The sequence below is a fragment of the Zalophus californianus genome, chromosome 6 (genome assembly GCF_009762305.2).
Source record: "Zalophus californianus isolate mZalCal1 chromosome 6, mZalCal1.pri.v2, whole genome shotgun sequence".
NCBI classification, from domain to species: Eukaryota; Metazoa; Chordata; class Mammalia; order Carnivora; family Otariidae; genus Zalophus; species Zalophus californianus.
Window position 1 is genome coordinate 73,665,422 of NC_045600.1, and position 20,280 is coordinate 73,685,701.

The 20,280-nt window shown below is 43.7% G+C and overlaps 2 protein-coding genes and 1 pseudogene across 3 annotated transcripts; all 3 read right to left on the reverse strand.

Annotated features, from left to right (window-relative positions):
* Positions 1-343: 343 nt before the first annotated feature.
* On the reverse strand, positions 344-1,787 carry LOC113910056 (ribonuclease K6-like). 2 transcript variants are annotated; one of them, XM_027571854.2, is made up of 3 exons: positions 1,726-1,787; positions 1,512-1,641; positions 344-1,131 (listed from the first exon to the last, which is right to left on the reverse strand). In XM_027571854.2, exon 3 carries the CDS (start codon positions 1,124-1,126, stop codon positions 665-667), a length of 462 nt encoding a protein of 153 aa, XP_027427655.1. In that variant the 5' UTR covers positions 1,127-1,131; positions 1,512-1,641; positions 1,726-1,787; the 3' UTR covers positions 344-664. The 2 variants fall into 2 exon arrangements, with proteins under 2 accessions (XP_027427655.1, XP_035584160.1); XM_035728267.1 differs by having other exon boundaries at positions 1,512-1,754.
* Positions 1,788-5,315: 3,528 nt separating this feature from the next.
* Positions 5,316-6,624, reverse strand: LOC118357103 (epididymal secretory protein E3-beta-like). Its single transcript, XM_035728226.1, has one exon. It carries the CDS (start codon positions 6,622-6,624, stop codon positions 6,136-6,138), a length of 489 nt encoding a protein of 162 aa, XP_035584119.1. The 3' UTR covers positions 5,316-6,135.
* A 5,235-nt stretch (positions 6,625-11,859) lies between these two features.
* On the reverse strand, positions 11,860-19,842 carry LOC113910053 (annotated as a pseudogene).
* Positions 19,843-20,280: the final 438 nt, after the last annotated feature.

The window sequence follows — 20,280 nt, forward strand, 5'->3', positions numbered from 1 at the left end:
TGTAGGATGCATCGGTTGTCAGGTTTAGAACCTGTTTGTGAAAGTACTATGGACACTCTATGAGGTAGGTATCCATGCCACCTCCAAATAAACATAGTTTATTTGGTTGCAAGGGAAATATGTAAAAGCCTTGAGCAGAGTTTGAAGGGATGACGAACTTTCTTGCTCCAAAGTCCAAAAGACACAGGGGTGGGGGGAGTGGCAGAAGCCTTGGGTTGCTGAATAACCTCAAAAGTCACCTCGGGCCCAAATAGTTCTCCTGAGAATGTTGGCAAATGCAATCAAGATGACCCCAGGCTGACAATGATGTGAAAGGCATTCCAAACACACACACTCAAGGTCATTACAATGCAACAGAAAGTGATTTTATTGCTGTGAACACAATGCAATAAAGCTTGGCAGAATTTTGAAGATTAAACATAGGGGGCCTGGGTCTTTCTTTGACCTCTTCCTTTGCCTTCTTTCAAAACACAGCTCCAAAGAGGAAAAGTATCATCTGATCACTCTTGTCCGCAACTCTGCTCTGGCATCTTGGGACTCTAATTCTCCCACTCCCCTTCTTCTCCGATGGGAACCATGCAAATCAACAAAGAAAAAGAAAATGCAGAAGAGATAATGGAAGAACCTGCACCACGTGAGAGGGAACATAATGGAAACCTTTGTCTTAGTCTAAGTGTACAGGAACTAGAGTATAGCGAGGGTCACCCCGCTGAGGAGGGTTACAGGCAACAACGTAGAACTGGGTCTGGGGACGAGTACTGTACTGGCAGTTGGGATACCTCCCTCTAGTGAGATTGCAGTAAGTCGTGTCAATAGGATTTGCACTCCGGTGGCAGTTGGTATTCGTCCTATTCCTGCAGCGTATGTTGGGCAAAAGACAGGTATCAGACACGTTCTGGATGGAGTCATGCAGAAAGGTGTTTTGAGGCTTACAATTCCGAGTAAGAGTATTGACGGTACGCATTGCATTGTTGCATTGCGTAGGTACGGGACCTACAGGTATATGCCGAATTACAAACTTTTGAAACCCAGTGAGTTGAGCCCAAGCACCAGGGGGAAGTCCTGGCCCTCCTGATCCCAGCAGCAACAGGAGGAGAGGAAAGGGTCCCAGAAGATCCAGCATCATCTCTTCTGTGTAAGAAGAGGGAAGAAAATGAGAGAATGATAGTGGTAGAAGCCAAAAGAGCAAAATTATTATTCACAACCATTTAGCTCTTTAGTGTGCCTTTCAACATTTCATTTGTCCATTACTTTTTAAAAACCATCTTCTTTCTGACTTGAGTCTCATAATTCTATGAAGGACCTGAAGACCAGGGAGGAGGAATGTGAGGTAAGATGACTTTTCCTCTGACTGGCAGATCCCATTCTTCTCTTTGTCCTGTACGTACTGGCCCAGAACCTTGTCTCTTCCCTCCTCCCTCCTGGAATGTTTCTCCTCCATCTATGTGACCTGGACCTTCTGGCCATCTTCACGGCTCTACTCTCCCCAGCCCCCGGGGTTCTCCTCTTACCAATCTCTGTGCTGGGGATCCCGCTGAGATCAGAGGCAGTGGTTAGTCCCAGGCTCAGAGGCTTTTGCCAGCTGTTCCTCTGCCAGGTGTGCCAGCGCGGTCTGCGTGCAGCAGGGGAGGGTTCCGAGCCCTAGGAAAGAGGAAAGGGAATGTAGGGCTTGGAAGATGCACTTCTTGTGCACAGTGTGGATGAGACCCACACTCTCCAACTCACTGTTTAAAGCCAGTATCCCTGCAGACACAGGAAGAACAAGCCTACTTAAAGGAACAAAGGAGAAGTGATAACTTCCTCAAAGAAGTTGTGAGGAAATGATGACTTCCTGTTATCCGTCGAGTGCTTCCTTCCCTGAAGCTTTAGTGTTTTGAGCTCCCTGATTTCAGTTCTTTAGGAGAAAACACCCCACAAACACACAAGACTCCCCCGGTCCAGTTGCCAATTGCAAGTCCAGCTTGTCACCTGTGCTTCTGACTGCCTGGCTATAAATCTGAGCTTCCCCCAACGCTTTATTTGTTCCACTACTTTTTTGGGGTGCTCACAGAACTCAAGGAAACACTGATGGTTTATCAGTTTGTTAAGGGATATGATAAAGGAGACAGATGAAGACCCAGATAAAGAGATACCAAGGGTAAGGTGGGAGGGTCCCTAGTGAAGGAGCTTCTTTCTTCATGGAGTTGGGGTGCATCACCCTCCCCGTGTAGATGATATAGGAAAGATGTTAACGTTTGAAACCAACAGCCAAGAAAGAATTCTTGAGACACCTTTGGTGCAAAAAGTGGTTTTATGAAAGCAGGGGACAGGACCCATGGGTAGGAAAAGCTGCCCCGGGTTTGTGAGGTGTGGCTGATTATATACTTGGGAATTGAGGGAGATATGGAAAAGGGAGGTTTCAAAAGGATTTTTGTATGTGAAAGAAGACTCACAGGATACCGGAGGCCTTGCCATTACCTGTTAAGATTGTCTCTCCTTCTAGTAAGGCATTGACAGTAGGATAGTTGGGAACTTCCTGGAGGAAATTACACTTTGCCCCCTTCAAGTATCTGTCAATGGACTGCAGATTATAAGGACATTTAATTGTATCTACATTCCCTGCTGGAAACTAGACATTGATAGAAACGCTTTGTTCTTGTAAATTGCTAAGACTTTTGTAAACTGAGGGAGACTCATGTCTTGCAGGATTGTAATCTCTATAAGTTAACTATTTGTTTTTCCTTTAGGGCGGCCAGAAGTGCCTGAGGAATGTCACATATATCTCATGGGGGGCGGTGGTTGTGAGGTGTCAGGTTCTGCCTGTCCTCAGCTAGCCTTCTGCTCCCTCATCAACTCTACCTGTTTCAAGGAGTAGTCAATGGGCTGTAGGAAGTAAGGAAATTTAACTTTTTCTTTTGCCTTTGTTTCCCACATTACTTGCATCACTACTAGAGATTCAGTGTCAGAAGATAGTGTAGAGGAAAAAGCAATCTTCCTCTTCTCTCCTTCCTTCTCAGCTATGGCCTTTATAACATAAGACGGATTAACAAAAGAAAAACAAACAGAAGTTTATTAGCATGGATATGTCATATATACATGGGAGAAATGAAGGGATTGGTGTGAAATGTGGTGATGTTAAGGTCCAGGAGCAAATGGTCAAGAAAGAATTCTTGAGTCATCTTTGGTGCAAAAATGGTGGTTTTATTAATGTACGGGGACAGGACCCGTGGGCAGGAAGAGTGGCACTGGGGTTGTGAGTAGTGGCTGATTCTATTACGTCGGGTTTGGGGTAGGGATAGCCAAAGTCTCTAAGGAATTTGGAAGCAAGGGTTTTAGGACCTTGAGGGGCTAGCTGCTGTTAAGATGAGGTCATTTATTATCGTCCAGTACAACATGAGTCATGATACCCTTCAGACGTCTATCGGTGGGACATACGCTTGGAGAATTATTGTTAACATATAACCTGGGTGCGGTAGAGATAAAGGAAGTTTCCAAAGGGTTTTTTTTTTTTAAAGATTTTACTTATTTATTTGACAGAGAGAGACAAGGTGAGAGAGGGAACACAAGCAGGGGGAGTGGGAGAGGGAGAAGCAGGTTTCCCGCCGAGCAGGGAGCCCGATGCGGGGCTCGATCCCAGGACCCTGGGATCATGACCTGAGCCGAAGGCAGACGCTTAACGACTGAGCCACCCAGGCGCCCCTCCAAAGGGATTTTTGTACGTTAAAGGAGACTTGCAGGATCCTGGGGGTTGAGGTAATGTCAGGCTAGGGTTACCTTTTTCCTCTAACAAAGTATTAACATTGAGGCAGCTGTGCTCTTAGAAGAAGGTCACTCTGCCTGTCCCAAGTAGTCGTCAATGGGCTGCAAGTTGTAAGGAAATTTAATTTTCTTTCTACATTTCTTTTGCCTTTGTGCTTCACATCAGGAAAGGTCATTCCAAGAGGTGGTGAGACCTTGGGCTAACAGACCATCTTCAGCTAAAACAAAGGAAGAAGAGTGTGGGGAAGGCAGGCTCCAGGAAGCTGGCAGGGAAAGTATAGTAAACAAAGTTTGTTTTGCAGAGTTAAGCCTGTGCTTTCTCCATTGGTAAGAGTTTCTTGTGATTTAGAGTCATCTGTATCTTGTTACTAGACATAGGGCAACACCCTTAGGGATAGAGATTTTCTCTATGATGATAAATGTCCCTTATTTGTAAATGGGTGATTTATAGGCTGCTTTCAGAGCTTCTCCTCTGTCTTCTGTTTCTCAGAATAATCAGCTCAAAATCATCTTTGTGCCAAAGAGCCATCTTTTCGGGTAGTACATTCTGGTCTCCTATAAGAAAGAGTCTGGTTGGCCTAGTTTGCATCTCATGACCGTCACTTGACTCAGTAGAGGGGATTCAAAACCCTGACGGATAACCCCACCAATACTGCACACAAGCAGGGGAGGGATAGTTCCAGAAAGGAAATGAATATGCAGCTATCCAAATGGGGGAAAGTGGATGTGGGAAAAACCAAGCAACAACACAAAACTATTATATTAATTGTGCTTAAAGCCACTTTCTTTCCATGTGGTTTCAACCACCATCTTTTAACCCTTTAATAAAAGGAAGTTTTAGAGTTTTTAGAGTGAGGTATTTGTGAAAACTTACTGTGGGAGACCAGAATAGACCGCTCTGGAATATAAGTATAGGCAACCAGAATATGCTACCACAAAATATGCCACTACATTTTATTTTTGTTTTATTTGTTTGTCTGTTTTTGTTTTCATTGTTTTAGAGAGAGATGGCTTGTGAGAGTATAGGGCAGGTGGCAGAGGGAGAGGCAGAGGGAGAGAGAGAGTCCCAAGCAGGCTCCAAACTCAGCACAGAGCTGGATGTGGGGCTGGATCTCATGACCCTGAGGTCATGACCCGAGCCGAAATCCAGAGTCGACGCCTAACAGACTGAGCCATCCAGGGGCCCCACGCCCTACAGTTTGAAGCAGCTTTTATCAGCTGAGAGAAACAGCCAGTATTCCTCGTCTGCAAATTGATTATTGGTACAGAGCTACTGGTTTAACACTAATCTCTTGTGAGTTTGGTTACTCTAGGTCATCATCTCCCCAGTGTCTGCTCATCCCCAGGTGCACTGGAAAATTGCAAAGCTGAGGAGCTGCTCTTGGAACATGACGACCAACCTAGATTCCTTGGCTACTCACTGGGGCTAGACGTCTAGGACTAGGAATGCAGCCACCTAACTGAAAATGTTATGACCTTGGTCTTTTCTCCAATTGTTTCAAGCCTAGAGTCATTCATTCAACAATGCAGGAGGCTAAAGATCACAAAGTACTTTAATGTTTCACATTTCTCCTCCCCATACCTGTTCGAGGCAAAATTATATGAAGTGACGGTTTATCTTTCTCTGTGTCTCTCTTCCCCATTTAGCAAACAGAATTCTCATGGACGTTACTTACTTGTGTCTTCAACAGTTCCTTCTGCAATTTACTTCCTCTTTCCTCCGACAAAATTTAAGTCTTGAGACCCATTCTTGAAGGTTACATTTTAAAGTCCCATATCCCACTCTATATGTCTGCCTAGTGAAAATGATTTTTATCAGATAACCTCATTTCTGCCATTATCTTCTACTTGATTTATTATTCCTCAAGAAACATAATGCCTTAACCTATCTAAAATGCATGCATTTCCTTAGAGACTTGTTTAAGGGATGAGTCCAATGACACACACCTTAAACTTACACTCTGCACACATCGTATCCAAGCATAATCTGTATCACTCCTCCAATCATACAACCCGTAACATATATAAATGTCACACATGTTGGAATGACATACTCTATTTAGGGAAGGGAAGACCGTTCAGCTTGGGTCAGTATAAGGAGAGTCACTATCAGGAACGTCCTTGGTTCAGTAAAACAGAGAAACCGTATGAGCTTAATCTTAACAAACTATAAGAGCAAGTCAGATAAATGAGGGCACAAGGGTATCCTGGGCACAGAAACCGTGCAGGTGGTTTTGATAGGAAGAAAGCATGGGATGACGCATAACTCTAAGTAATTGGAAAACATTGGCACATAAATGCAAAGGAAGGAGTAGCAAGGGCTGTTGACGTAGGCAGGGGCTCCCACTTGGGAAGTGCTGGACACGCTACTCGAACCTGGGGGTGTGGGTAGACTTTCTATTTTTTGATGTCTAACAGCTGGATGTCCTCTATGCCATCGACATACCCGTTTGCACCACAGTGGAATTCAATATAGCTGTAGCTGCTGTGCTCCCTGTAGCTCTTTTGGTTACCCTCCTGGTAGCACTTGAGTATTTTGAAGGGATGCTGGGCCCATATATATACATTTCTGTAACGGTCTCTCCACTTCCTGAGGCAAATATGCTCGATTTTGTGCCAAAAGGTATAGATGAAGATGTGATAGTTCCTGTCTTGTGGAGCTTCTCTCTCCCTCATGAGATCATTGCATTTGTAGTCGCTCAATTTCCAGCTTGTGCTCAGGTAGTGCTGTTTCATGAATTCCCTCCAGGAGAGGTTCTGGCTGTGTACAAGCAGCCCGCCTAGGGAAAACAGCAGGGCCAAGAGAGGGCCTAGGCCCTTTAGAGGGGATGCCATCTCAGTCGCCAGAGCCACCTGCGGGCCCACAGGGAAGAGAGAGGAAAGCATTATCTCAGCACTGCCTTAAGAGTTGACCTGCACCTTAAAATACCTTTCTTGCCAAAGTAGGCCCTCGGGCCCAACTTTACCATTTTGTTCCCAGGCTTGAAGAGGATAAATCTCATTAGGTAGTAAACTTTACAAGAACTGAAAATATGCCAGGACCTGACTGAGACTAACACAAGATGGTCAAAAATAGGTGAAGTTTATTTTGAGAATTTCAAGCACCTGCCGTCTGCCCTCTCTTCTACCCAAACTGAGGAACCCATCATCCTCTAGCTAACTCTGTTTGTTTGACAGTCCAGATCAGTTCACTGAAGAGCATGGTTCTAAAAGAAAATGGTATTTTAAGCTTTATGACTGTGAAGTGGAAAGGGTTGTCACCCTCTAAGGGAATGAGGAAGTTAGGTGAAGACTTGGGTGATACTTTCCAAGCAAGAAGGCTTTGGTTCCCTCAAACCCCAGGCTACAGTTGCAATGATTCTGCAAAATGGTGTTTTTCTAATCCCGATTTCCTTAGAACACTTCCCCAAAGCCTGTGTGAAACCTGTTATCACTTCTGACCACCCACATACTCTCAGCGGCCATTTACTTCATTATCATCGTTATAAACCATCTTGATTTGTTGTTCAGAATGCAATCATATAGGAACTCCAGTTTGGAAAGATTGTTCTCATCAATCAAGTACCAGATTGAAACTACCCTCACAGGAGCTACTCTGGTCAAAATTAGGGCATAGAGTTCTTTGGAAAAGTCTCCCCTTTAAACCAGCTCTCCAGGGGCGCCTGGGTGGTTCAGTCATTAAGCGTCTGCCTTCGGCTCACGTCATGATCCCATGGTCCTGGGATCGAGCCCCGCATCGGGCTCCCTGCTCGGCGGAGAGCCTGCTTTTCCCTCTCCCACTACCCCTGCTTGTGTTCCTGCTCTCGCTGTCTCTCTCTGTCAAAAAATAAATAAAAAATCTTTTAAACCAGCTCTCCGTCCTCATTCACTGCTAGGAGTACAGCTGGTCCTCTGGAATCTCTAACCTCTTCTCAACTCTCTGAGCACTGTGTCCACAAATGGGGTTAAAGAATAGCTGCCTCAGTGTCCACGATAGCCAAACTGTGGAAAGAGCCAAGATGTCCATCGACAGATGAATGGATGAAGAAGATGTGGTATGTATACACAATGGAATATTATGCAGCCATCAAAAGGAATGAGATCTTGCCATTTGCAACGACATGGATGGAACTGGAGGGTGTTATGCTGAGTGAAATAAGACAATCAGAGAAAGACATGTATCATATGACCTCGCTGATATGAGGACTTTTTAACCTCAGGAAACAAACTGAGGGTTGCTGGAGTGGTGGGGCGTGGGAGGGATGGGGTGGCTGGATGGTAGACATTGGGGAGGGTCTGTGCTATGGTGAGCACGGTGAATTGCGCAAGACTGTTGAATCACAGATCTGTACTTCTGAAACAAATAATGCAATATATATTAAGAAAAAAAAAAGAAGAGGAAGATAGCAGGAAGGGAAGAATGAAGGGGAGTAAGTCGGAGGGGGAGACGAACCATGAGAGACGATGGACTCTGAAAAACAAACTGAGGTTTCTAGAGGGGAGGGGGTGGGGGGATGGGTTAGCCTGGTGATGGGTATTAAAGCGGGGCACGTTCTGCGTGGAGCACTGGGTGTTATGCACAAACTATGAATCATGGAACACTACATCAAAAACTAATGATGTAATGTATGGTGATTAACATAACAATTAAAAAATTAAAAAAAAAAGAATAGCTGCCTCAGAGACCTGGGAGAATCTAATGTGATATGTAAGTGAAAGCACTTCTGAGAATGTTGTAGGGACCCAGGACGGGCCACCCCAGAAGGTGTCCCAGGCATATTGATTATTTTGAATTGAAGCTCCTTGGAAAACAGCCAGTGCAAGGACACTCAGATCCTCTTCTGTCCCTGTAAAAGCAGAAATGGAATCTCTCCTATATATGGTTCCCTCCCTGTGTTAAGAAATAAAAGAAGACATTCTTATCACCAGAGATAGGGCTTTTACTCATTTTTTTAGTTTTTTAAGTAAGTTCTATGCCCAACATGGGGCTTGAACTCATAACCCTGAGATCAAGAGTCACATGTGCCACTAACTGAGCTGGCCAGGCACCCCGCCACTGATAGGGATTTTAAAGCCAAGAAAGCTGTATAAACAAACTTCTTGCTTTTTGCTAATCTACTACCTCAGCCCAGATTCTGCTTGGAATTCCTTACTAATTAAAACTCCCAAACATTTGTTTTGTCTGTCCTATCAATTCCTCACAAATCTATTGCCTCGTTGTTTAAAATGTATAAAAACTACCTGCCTCGGTCATTTCTTTGAGATCTCAATTTCATTCTTGGGCCTCTGTGTGCACATAACAAAACTTTGCTCCTTTTCTCCTATTGAATCTGTCTGTGTCACCTTCCATCTTAAACTGGCTAGCAGAATTTTGAAGGATAGAGGAAATTTTTTTCGGCCTCTATCGTGTCAAGTGCTCTATCAGGCACAGAAGACAGAGTAGGCACATTCACATCTGGGCCACCCTATACCTGGCCCAAAGGTCCTAACCAGGATAGAAGACCAGGATTCAAGCTGCTTCAAGCATTATGCTTGGGAAGATTGGGGAGGAAGTGGGAGTGGGGGTGGGGGGGTTGAGGGGAGACACAGTATCGCTGGGCTTAATCCTGAGTTGAATTCATGTCTTTGCCTCTTACAAATTCGATCACTTTCCTATCTTAACTCTTTGGTCTAGGAATTCAGTGAGGCCCTTTCCGGTGTTTCTGGGCCTTTCCCGGCAAGCGTCCTCAGCACCAACCCTAACTCAAACTCACCCTGTCAGATCCAACACTCAGGTGTCACTGGTCGAGGAAATCAATACGTGGATCTGAAGAGCAGAGAGCCAGGAAGTCTGCAGCCGTGAAGAAAGGAATGGTACAGCACTCCAACTGATTAGAAGCCTGGCAGGGGTGGGGGACAGCCTTCCAATGTGAACCTGTTCCTGTGTCTTCTCATCTAGAACACTTAAGTTCACTCTGAGAATAGCCTGGAGCAAAGGGGACCAATAGCAAAGACTCGCTTCTGGGTACAGAGGAATGATAAGGGCCTGGGGAGGAGTAACATGGGAGAAGGGTAATCTGAGCTTATCAGGGGACAATCAGAAATCTATTTCCCAAATTCACTTCCTGAAAAAACATCTGGGTCCATATCCCCAGATGACTAGGCTATATTCAATGAGAAGTTCAGTGGGAAAAACACCACCACCACCACCGCCTCTGGTGTTGTGAGCTGTGGAATCTTCATCGAGAGGGGAGAGTATGTTGTCAAAGGTGCAATTTATGGATAAAGTGAGATCCTTGAATGTGTTTCCTATCAATGCATTTCTTTAAAGGCTGCTTCTAGCTAAGCCACCTTGGTTGAGTTTCTCACTGGACCACCTTATTATGAGATAGTCAAGAAGGGTAGCAGAGTTTGCACTCCAAATGTTACCTCTTGGGCATAAGGATGATTTTGAGCTGGTGATTTTTTAAGAAACCACAAACACAGGAGAAGCTCTGAAGCCAGAGTGGAAGTTAGGCTTTTTAAAGGAACATTTACATTTATAAAGGAAATTTCCTTTCTAAGTGCGCCTCCCTCTTTAGTACCAGAAAGAGAAAGATAAATCTATAAATCACAAGAAAGTGTTATCAGTAAAAAAAAGAAAAGAAAAGAAATTCTTATTAATGGGGAAGGCACTGACTTAAATATGCCTAACAAAACTTGACCATTATTTGCTGGGCTTTTCCTGGTAACCTCCCATAATTGGCCTCCCCACCCGCATTCCAACGTCTTTCTTTTGTCCTTAGCTGAAGATGGTATTCAAGGTGCTGGCTTGAGCCATTTTGGGGCACTTTTCAGTTTTTCTGGATATCTCCAATATACGGGAGATAGATGCTCTTAAACTTTTGTTTGTTTTACTTTTCTCAATCTTTTTTATTACAGAGGTAATAAAAGCACCTAGAATAACAGTGTTTTACTCCTCTTTGTATTCACAATATCAGAGTGAAAATAAAAAAAAACCAACAAATGTTGTAAACACGTTTTGTGAACTTTTTACAGAACTCAAAATGTACAAGGGGCAATAAACATGAAAAACGTCAACCGCAGTAGCAATGAAGGAAATAACAATTAAAACAAGATTATGCCCTTTTTTACCTACCAAGTTGCCAAATTGTAAAACAGTATTGCTTTGGACAGCTGATGAAGGTGGCCGATGACCCAGTTCAGGAGGCACAAAGCAGCCCCGTGGTTCCTGCCCCCAGCGGTACATGGGGTGGGACTGGTGTTCAGTCGAACCATAATTTGTATATCCGGTCTCCTGTTAAATGGCAGTTAAAATTTTCTAATCTTTTGCTGTTGCAAATAGTGTGAACAACGTTTGTACCCATGAACAAAAGCCTGTAGGATAAATTTCTAAATTAAAATTGCTAAGGCAAAAAAAAAAAAAGAATTGTATTTTGGTACATATTGATTACACAAGCCAAATCGTGTCCCACTAGAGAACAAAGAACAGGGGTTTCTGGACAGAAAAGAGGAATGCTTTTTTTTTTTTTTAAGATTTTATTTCTTTATTTAAGAGAGAGAGAGTCAGTCTGAATGGGGGTGAGGGGCAGAGGGAGAAGCATACAAACCACTGAGTAGGGATCCCGACTTGGGCCTCCATCCCAGGACCCAAAGGCAGACCCTTAACTGAATGATCCACCCAGGCGCCCCAAGGGGAAAGCTTTTATACACTGTTTACAAAGAATTTTGATTGGTATTGGTGCCAGAAAACTAATCCTCACCCCAAATTTGTTTAGCTAAATTTGTTTAAACAAATTTAGTTGCTAAGGCAATCACTATGCAAAGGCCAGGAGCTACTGTATTAAGTTGCAGGTGTTCTGCAGTCTTTAGAGTCTTTTTGGCCCGGTCCAAAATTCATGACTCCACCCAGTGAGGATGTGCATAAGGGCCACCTCCTTAATGACCTCCTGCTCCATTTTAACCCCCTTGACATAAGTGCCTTTATTTTTATTTTGGAGTAAACTCTACCCCCAATGTGGGGCTCAACTCATGACCCAAAGATCAAGAGTCACATGCTCTACCAACCGAGCCAGACAGATACCCCACAAGTGACTTTGTTTTCTTTCACCTTTCACAGGGGGTAGAACCAAATTTTTTTCTGTTTTTTAGTCAGAATGTTTGTTTTATACCCAGAACTTCTCTTCAAAGCATATTAGTAGCAATGCATCTTGGCGTATAGTCTCTTGATTCTCTCTTTGAATGGGAAATATGTCAACAGGATTAGATAGAGAAATATTGGTATTTACAGAAACACATTGGGATTTACAAAAACTCTGGCGCATCTCAAAACCCAGCTCAAGTCAAGCATTCCTTGAATAACAAGGAATCATATGCTGATAGACCGAATGGGGATTGTGTCATGAGCACGCTATGAAGGCGCTCACGTTAGTTGTGTCTTTCCACAATGTCAGCTTTAGTCAATCATAAAGCAAAGTTAAATCACAAGTATAAAACAGGTTCAGGATTCCAAACTTGATGACATTTCACCATGTGATGAAACTTGGCTTCTTATGAGCACACAGAGCAGGATACAAGACAAACCGCAGAACAAAGCAGATAACAGAAGGATGTAGTAAGTTAACGAACCAAACTCGAAGTCAGTCTGTGGGCACACAGTTGAGATAATGCCTTGGTCAGTCTGGGTCAGCTCTGGGCACTCACTTCTTCTTATGTTCCAGCAGGGAAGGAAGGTTCTCTTTGGAGGTCAATGGGGCAGAACCTTCGGGGGCAGTTGCCTTTTCAAGTGGTCAGACACAGAGGGGTCAGGTCTGAAGAGTCTGACATTGTGCTGCCAATTCCTCCCCTTTCTGAATCACTCTTAGGCCCCTGTAGACCCTCCGGTTCTGATCCTCATCAGTTCTGGGGTGTCAGCTGACACTGGTCCCAGGGAATATCTCCTAGCTGCAGTACCTTTAACTACTTGTCATGGCTTGACACAGGCCGCTGCTTCACACAGGGTCCCACCTGACAGGAGAGACTCCATTTTGTCCTCTACATTTCACTCCTCATGGCAAAATCTGTAAGGGCCATGCAGGAATCAAATATATCTTAAAGCAGGATCGCAGTACTAGTTTGGTAACATAACAAAAGGCATATTTAGGTTATTTAATCAAGTTTTTAATAGAAATAAAGCCAAATCAATAAAATTCAAACCATATGAGATAAAAATCACATCATATCCAAACAAGATGGGTACATTAAACTGAATCAAGCAAACTCAAGTAAGGATTTAAGTCAAAGGACTCCAACTCAAAGTCACATCTACTAAGAAGTAAATCAAGTCAAAAAGAAAGAAGATAAGTTAATAGGGTGTCTAACATCTTACAAGGACTACCTTTTCCTAATCTGTCTCTTTGACTTAGCAAAAAGTAAGCTACACCCAGGGCCTGTTGAAAACTTCCTTGCTTTTCTATCAATCGTAATTCTCTTCCTAATGATCCGTTGAATCTCTCTATATATCCAGCATCTGTAGGGTGGTTAACTAGATGGTAATTCCATCTTAAGTCCTATAGATCACAGAGCTTTTCAACTGAGGTGGCTGTAAAATGAGTTCCCTGATCATGTTCTTCTATTGCTGGTGCTCCAAAGTGAACTGCCCGTGACTCTAGAGCTCCTAACTGTTGCATGAGCTGAAGGACTAGAGGCAGCCATAGCTATCCCTACTCCTGTATATCTGCGTCTACCATGCTAGTGGCAGATTTCTGTTGATAGCTGTGACGTAATGGTCCCACAGAAGTTTATTTGTATAGTGAAATTAAACGCGGTGGGCTTGTCTGTGTCTGTTGGTGCAGTGTACCTGCATTTGTCTGTCATCTGTTTACATGGGAGGCATCCTTGGAATGCTCTTTTTATTTCCTGCCAAATGACCTTAAGATTTCTTTCAGGGAACCATTTATCTAAGGCATGTGTTCCTATATGTCCTTTCTATGTGTTTCCATAATTGTATGTGGGGTTATTAGTCTTTCTGTTGTTCCTCATTTCTGTGATAGCGATTTCCCTGCTTTTTTCATTTCAATGGTGGTACTTGAGGTCCCTCCCATTTTCTATCCCTCTCTGTTTAATATTATTAGTGGCAATGTGTGTCTCCATCTGTCCTTATCCCTTTTTAATTTTAATTTCAACCCTTCTTTTGTTTTTATTGCCTTAATATTTCTCGTCAGTGCATCAACCTCATTATTGTATTTTGAGACCTTTGTGTTGTCTTTTATGTGCCAACAAGTGTGTAACATATGTTTCATTCTCTCTGAGGCTATATCTAATTCTTCCCAATATTCTCTTGACCATAATTCTTTGCCATTTATTTTAAAGTCATTTCCTGGGGTGCCTGGGTGGCTCAGTTGTTAAGCGTCTGCCTTCAGCTCAGGCCCTGATCCCAGGGTCCTGGGATCAAGCCCTGCATCGGGCTCCCTGCTCAGTCGGATGCCTGCTTCTCCCTCTCCCACTCCCCCTGCTTGTTCTCCCTCTTTTGCTGTGTATCTCTCTGTCAAATAAATAAATAAAATCTTTAAAGAAGCCATTCTTTTTAAAAAAAAGATATATTCACTTATTTTAATAAATATATAAAAATATATTATATATATATAGCCCTGAGATCATGACCTGAGTTGAAACCAAGAGTGATGCTCAACCAACTAAGGCACCCAGCTGCTCCCTCAATGCATTTCTTTATAGAGCTATCTGTGAAATCCCCAACACCTTGGTAGGCACCAAATAAACAGTTGACATAAGAGGAGGGCACAGGTTAACTGTATTCAAGGTATCCTTACCTCAGAAAAGTAGCCAAGCTACCATTATAGACTGAAATAGATGGATACCTCATACCATTGCTGGGTTTCTTGGGGTTCATATAAACCATGTCTTTATACCCAGTGTAATGTGCTGAATTGTGTTCTTCTACAGTTTATATGTCGGAGCCCAGGTTCTCAGAAATGTGAGTGTATCTCAGAATGTGACTATATTTGAAGATCAGGCTCTTAAAGAAGTGATTAAGTTAAAATGAAGCCCTTAGGGTGGGCTCGAATCCAATGTGACTGGTGTGTTTATAAGAAGAGGAAATGAGAACACACAGAGATGTTTCAGGGGCACATGCACAGAGAAAAGACCCTGTAAGGACACTGCAGGAGAGCAGCCTTCTTCAGGCCATGGAAAGAGGCTCAGAAGAAACCAAACCTGCCAAAGCTGTCATTTTGGACTTCTGGCCTCCAGAACTGTGAGAAAACACATTTCTGTTGCTTAAGCCACTCGGTCTGTGGTAATCGTTACAGCAGCGTTAGCAAACTGATACACCCTGTCACCAATTCTTCCAGTCCTCTTGAATTACATCTTTTATTTCTTGGATCAGTGCTCAGTGTGCCACCGTGACATCCCTTGGTCCATGACACAGCTCATCCCATCCAACATCCCGGACTAGAGCCCTGGAGCTTGGTGTCAGTGAGGGCAGAAGGGAAGGCTCCATGCTTTCCCTCTTCATCCCAGGAATGGGAACAGATTAAGGAGGCTCACTTTTATTCTGCCAAGGTGCCATAGTTTGGGATAGCACATCCTGAACTCCCTCAATACTAAAAATCAACAAATGTACCAAGAGAATTTAAAGAAGAGAGCCATCCTGGGGCGCCTGGGTGGCTCAGTTGGTTAAGCGACTGCCTTCGGCTCAGGTCATGATCCTGGAGTCCCGGGATCGAGTCCCACATCAGGCTCCCTGCTCAGCAGGGAGTCTGCTTCTCCCTCTGACCCTACCCCCTCTCGTGCTCTCTATCTCTCATTCTCTCTCTCTCAAATAAATAAATAAAATCTTAAAAAAAAAAAAAAAAGAAGAGAGCCATCCTATGTGCATGGGTCTACAGACTCAGTATTATTAAGATGTGGATTCTCCCCAAATTGATCTATAGATTCAACTCAATTCTTATCAAAATCCCTGGAGGATAAGCTGATTCCAAAATCATATGGAAAGGCAAACAACCTAGAACTGCCAAAAGAACTTTTTAAAAAATTTATTTATTTATTAGAGAGAAAGAGAGAGAAAACACAAGCTGGGGGAGCAACAGACTCCCCGCTGAGGAAGGAGCCCAATGCGGGACTTGATCCCCAGGACCCTGGGATCATGACATGAGCCGAAGGCAGATGCTTACCTGACTGAGCCACCCAGGCATCCCAGAATTTTTTGTTTTAAGATTTTATTTTTAAGTAATCTCTATATCCAAGGTGGGACTCATAATCACAACCCCAAGATCAAGAGTCCAATGCTCTACCCATTGAGCCAGCCTAGCACCCCTAGAATAGCCAAAACAACTTTAAAAAGAGCAAAGTTGAAAGGCTAATGCCACTTCAGAATATGTTCTAGATGAAGCATAAATGTAAAAATAGGACTGGATACACTCCAAATTTATGCTTTCATCTCAGAAGAGTTAAGAGGAGTGAGAATGGAGAGAGGAATAAAGGGGACTCCAGGGTTTTTATATTTTCTTTATTGAAAAAATTCTAAGCAAATGAAAAACAATATTTATTAGTGTTGAGTACTATATATTAGCTTGTACTGATCTACATTTAATCACCTTAAAAATGAAATGAGCCCATGAGAGGGCAGGGGAAGGACTTTATAAAACCTACCAAGAAGTATGAGGAACTCCAGAAGAATCCCCATGCCCCTGAGTTTAGCTTCTCCTCTCCTGTGAGACTCTGCGGCTCCACTTCTACCACCCTCACACTGGGCTGTCCTCTGCACACTTGTCTCAAATGTAGACAAACAACACTTTCCCTGTTTCTATTAGCACTGTCTAGATAGTTTGGAATTTTCAAAAATAACTTTACAAGTTGAAAAGATGACTTACAGAAAAAATATTCATACTAGGAAATTAATCGATCGAAACAGGTTTAGATTGTCTACTCCCCACCCTTTCCAATGGAAGTAACTAAGGCGTCTAAGACAGTAGGTCAAGCTGTCAGAGCAGCACCATGTTTTTACTGACCCCACATCTTCTAGTCAATATAAATTTTCTTTTGTTCCTTAAAAGTACAGTGTTATCTGATCTGATTCTCAAATTCTGTTTCCACACAGCGTGGGTAGGTGACATGTTTTCATTATCTCCTTAGTTCATTTTCTCTGAGAACTGAGGCATCTCTAAACCAGGGCTCACCGTCTTGGAACCAGGCCTGGCCTTGGGATGCCACTGGAGCCACGGATCCTGAAGCTCCTCAGAGCTCCCTGTGCTGGGAGGAAAGGCAGAAGGTCAGGATAACCTGGAGGGGGAGACACAGGATGGGAGCAATGGGAGCTCAGGTGGGTCTCAGTCCAGGCCCTGCTGGCTCTGGCCAATTCCCACCACTACAGGCAGACTTTTAGGGGGCATCTTAAAAATTCGGTACAGCATGAGACATTTCATCTCAGGGTCATGAGTTCAATCCCCACATTCAGTGTAGTTTACTTAAAAAAAAAAGTTAAATAAAAACTTAAAAGGGGAGACTTCAAAAGTGTTGCAAAGTGTGCGGGCATTCCTGAATTGTGGGCCAGACCCAAAACTCCACTTTTCCGTGTAAGGGCAGTTCCAGCTCTAATCCTATATTCTGCATGGCCCACAAAAGAAGCCTCCTGAAGGCACATTTGTGCAATTGAACTCTGTCTGAGAGATATGACTGACTGATGCAGGTGGGTCAATCAGACATCCTTCAGCAGGAAATTATATTTACCAATGAAATAGAAAGAGAGATGAACATGTGCTCGCCACGTGAAACAGAAGGGCCAAGGAAATGAATATGCTACCGACAGCCTGAGGGAATGCATAGAAAGGAACATTGATGAGGTATACCAAGAGGCCCTATCTTTCCAGTCCTGAGTCCATAATTTCCTGAGGCACCAGTTAAAAATTCTCAGCCTGTTGGGTGTCTTCCCTCCTACTGAATTCTAGCCACCTGGGTCAGCCATAGCCAGAGGACAAAATCTTTTGAATCCCTTCGTTGACCAGAAGTAGCAGACCTTTTCTATACAGGACCAGACAGTAACTATTTCACCTTTGTGGGCTACATGTGGTCTCTCTCTTCCCTTCCCCTCCTCCTCTTCCCCTCCCCCCTTCCAGGTGTTCCTACCTCTAGATGGGCAGTGGTTCCTGAATACAGTCATGCCGGGACCTTTAAAAAACATTCCATCAAGCCCAGGCCCCATCCTCACAAATTCATTTGGTTGTTTATTAAGTGTTCATAATTTCATTTAAAGGAATTGAGTTGGGACAACTTCTGTGTCTCTCCTTTACTGTCACACTGATAACACACTCACAACACTTCTGACACCACATGTGTGTGTTGGGGGGGGGGGTAGTTTCCTACACCAGGCCACTCTGGGACATTGGGTGAATATTCTATGATTTAACTCAATTCTGATACTACCTCCCTGGAGATAGTATCAGCTCCCCCAGGATCAGGGCTCGGTCTCACAAGACTCCCCCGGTCCAAATGCCAATCCCAAGTCCAACTTGTCTCCTGTGCTTCTGACTGCCTGTCTATAAATCTGAGCTTCCCACCACCCCCTTGTTTATTGGATTGATTTGCTAGAGCCACTAACAGAACCTAAGGAAACACTTATGCTTTACCAGTTTATGAAAAGATATGATAAGGAAAGAGATGAATAGCCAGATAAAGAGATAGCTAGAGTAAGGTATGGAAGGGTCCCTAGCAAAAGAGCTTCTCTGTCCATGGAGTTGGGGTGCAAAAGAAATTGATTTAATTGCAGTGAACACAATGCACCAAAGCTTGGCAGAAGTTCCAAGCTTAAAAATATGGGACCTGGGTCTTTCGTGGCCCTTTTCCTTATTGCCTTCCATCAAGACATACAGAGCTCCAAAGCAGAAAAGAATTCTATTTGTTTTTGTCCACAAGTCTGGTCTGGCATCTTGGCCCTGTAATTCTCCCACTCCCTGCTTTCTTTCTTCTAAAGGAATCATGGAAATCAACAAAGGAAACAGAAGACAAAAGGGACGATAAAGAACTTGCACCAAGTGAGAGGGAAAGTAATGGAAACCTTGATCTTAACCTAAGTGTACAGGAACCAGAGGGTTGGTAAAATCTAAGTGTACAGGAAGCAGAAGATGGGGAGGGTAGCCTGGCTGAGAGTCGTTATGGCAACAATGTAGAACCGGTTCTGGAGTGTAGTGCTATATCTACAGTCGGGATATGTCCGTCCAGCAGTAAGTCATGCCAATACAATTTGCACTCTGGTGGCAGTTATTCTGGCCTCTACTGCAGTTCATGTTTGGCAAAAGACAGGTATCTGACACATTCTGGAAGGAGTCATGGAAAAAAAGTGTTCTCAGGCTTACAGTACTGTTCAAGATGATTGACACGAGGCATTTCTGTGTAGCATTGGACAGAACCTGCTCTTAGATGCCAAAGTACAAATGTTTGAACACTGGTGGAAGATTGAGCCCAGTCATCCAGTGGATGCACTGGCCCGCACGATCCCAGCAGCAACAGGAGGAAAGGAAAGGGTCCCAGAAGATCCAGCATCATCTCTTCCGTGTAGGAAGAGGAAGAAAGTGAGAAAATGACAGTAGTAGAAACCATAAGAGCAAAATTATTATTCACAACCACTTAGATCTTTAGTGTGCCTTTTAAGATTTAATTGGTCCTTTTCTTGTTGTTTAAACCATCTTCCTTCTGACTTGAGTCTCACATTCTATGAAGGACCTGAAGACCAGGGAGGAGGAATGTGAGGTAAGATGACGTTTCCTCTGACTGGCAGATCCCATCCTTCTCTTTGTCCTGTACTTACTGGCCCAGAACCTTGTCTCTTCCCTCCTCCCTCCTGGAATGTTTCTCCTCCATCTATGTGACCTGGACCTTCTGGCCATCTTCACGGCTCTACTCTCCCAGCCCCCGGGGTTCTCCTCTTACCAGTCTCCGTGCTGGGGCTCCCGCTGAGATCAGAGGCAGTGGTTAGTCCCAGGCTCAGAGGCTTTTGCCAGCTGTTCCTCTGCCAGGTGTGCCAGCGCGGTCTGCGTGCAGCAGGGGAGGGTTCCGAGCCCTAGGAAAGAGGAAAGGGAATGTAGGCCTTGGAAGATGCACTTCTTGTGCACAGTGTGGGTGAGACCCACACTCTCCAACTCACTGTTTAAAGCCAGTATCACTGCAGTTCAGGAAGAGCAAACCTACTTAAAGGAACAAAGGAGAAGTGATAACTTCCTCAAAGAAGCTGTGAGGAAATGATGACTTCCTGATACCAGTTGAGTGCTTTCTTCACAGTCTGAAGCTTCAGTGTTTCAAGCTCTATGATTTCAGTTCTTTAGGAGAAAACACACCATGTAAATTTGATATAATAGTTGACCATGTACCTGGTAATGTTTTGAGTTCCAACAACAGACTTGGATGAATTATTCATTTATGTGTACTTTTCTTGGGCCAGATACTGGGCTACTCGGATTTAGGAGCTCATGATCATTAATGAAAGGTACAGTCAAATAAATAGAGAAATACATTGTATATTAAGAACTGTAAATAGCTCTTTCAGCTGTGGTGGAGGACATACCAGGGGGCTGTGAGGAGCTTGTAGAGAGAAGG

Coding starts and splice junctions, on each gene's coding strand:
- LOC113910056 (XM_027571854.2), bottom strand. CDS start 1,126: ATGATGCTGGATCTTCTGGGACCCTTTCCTCTCCTCCTGTTGCTGCTG.
- LOC118357103 (XM_035728226.1), bottom strand. CDS start 6,624: ATGCTTTCCTCTCTCTTCCCTGTGGGCCCGCAGGTGGCTCTGGCGACT.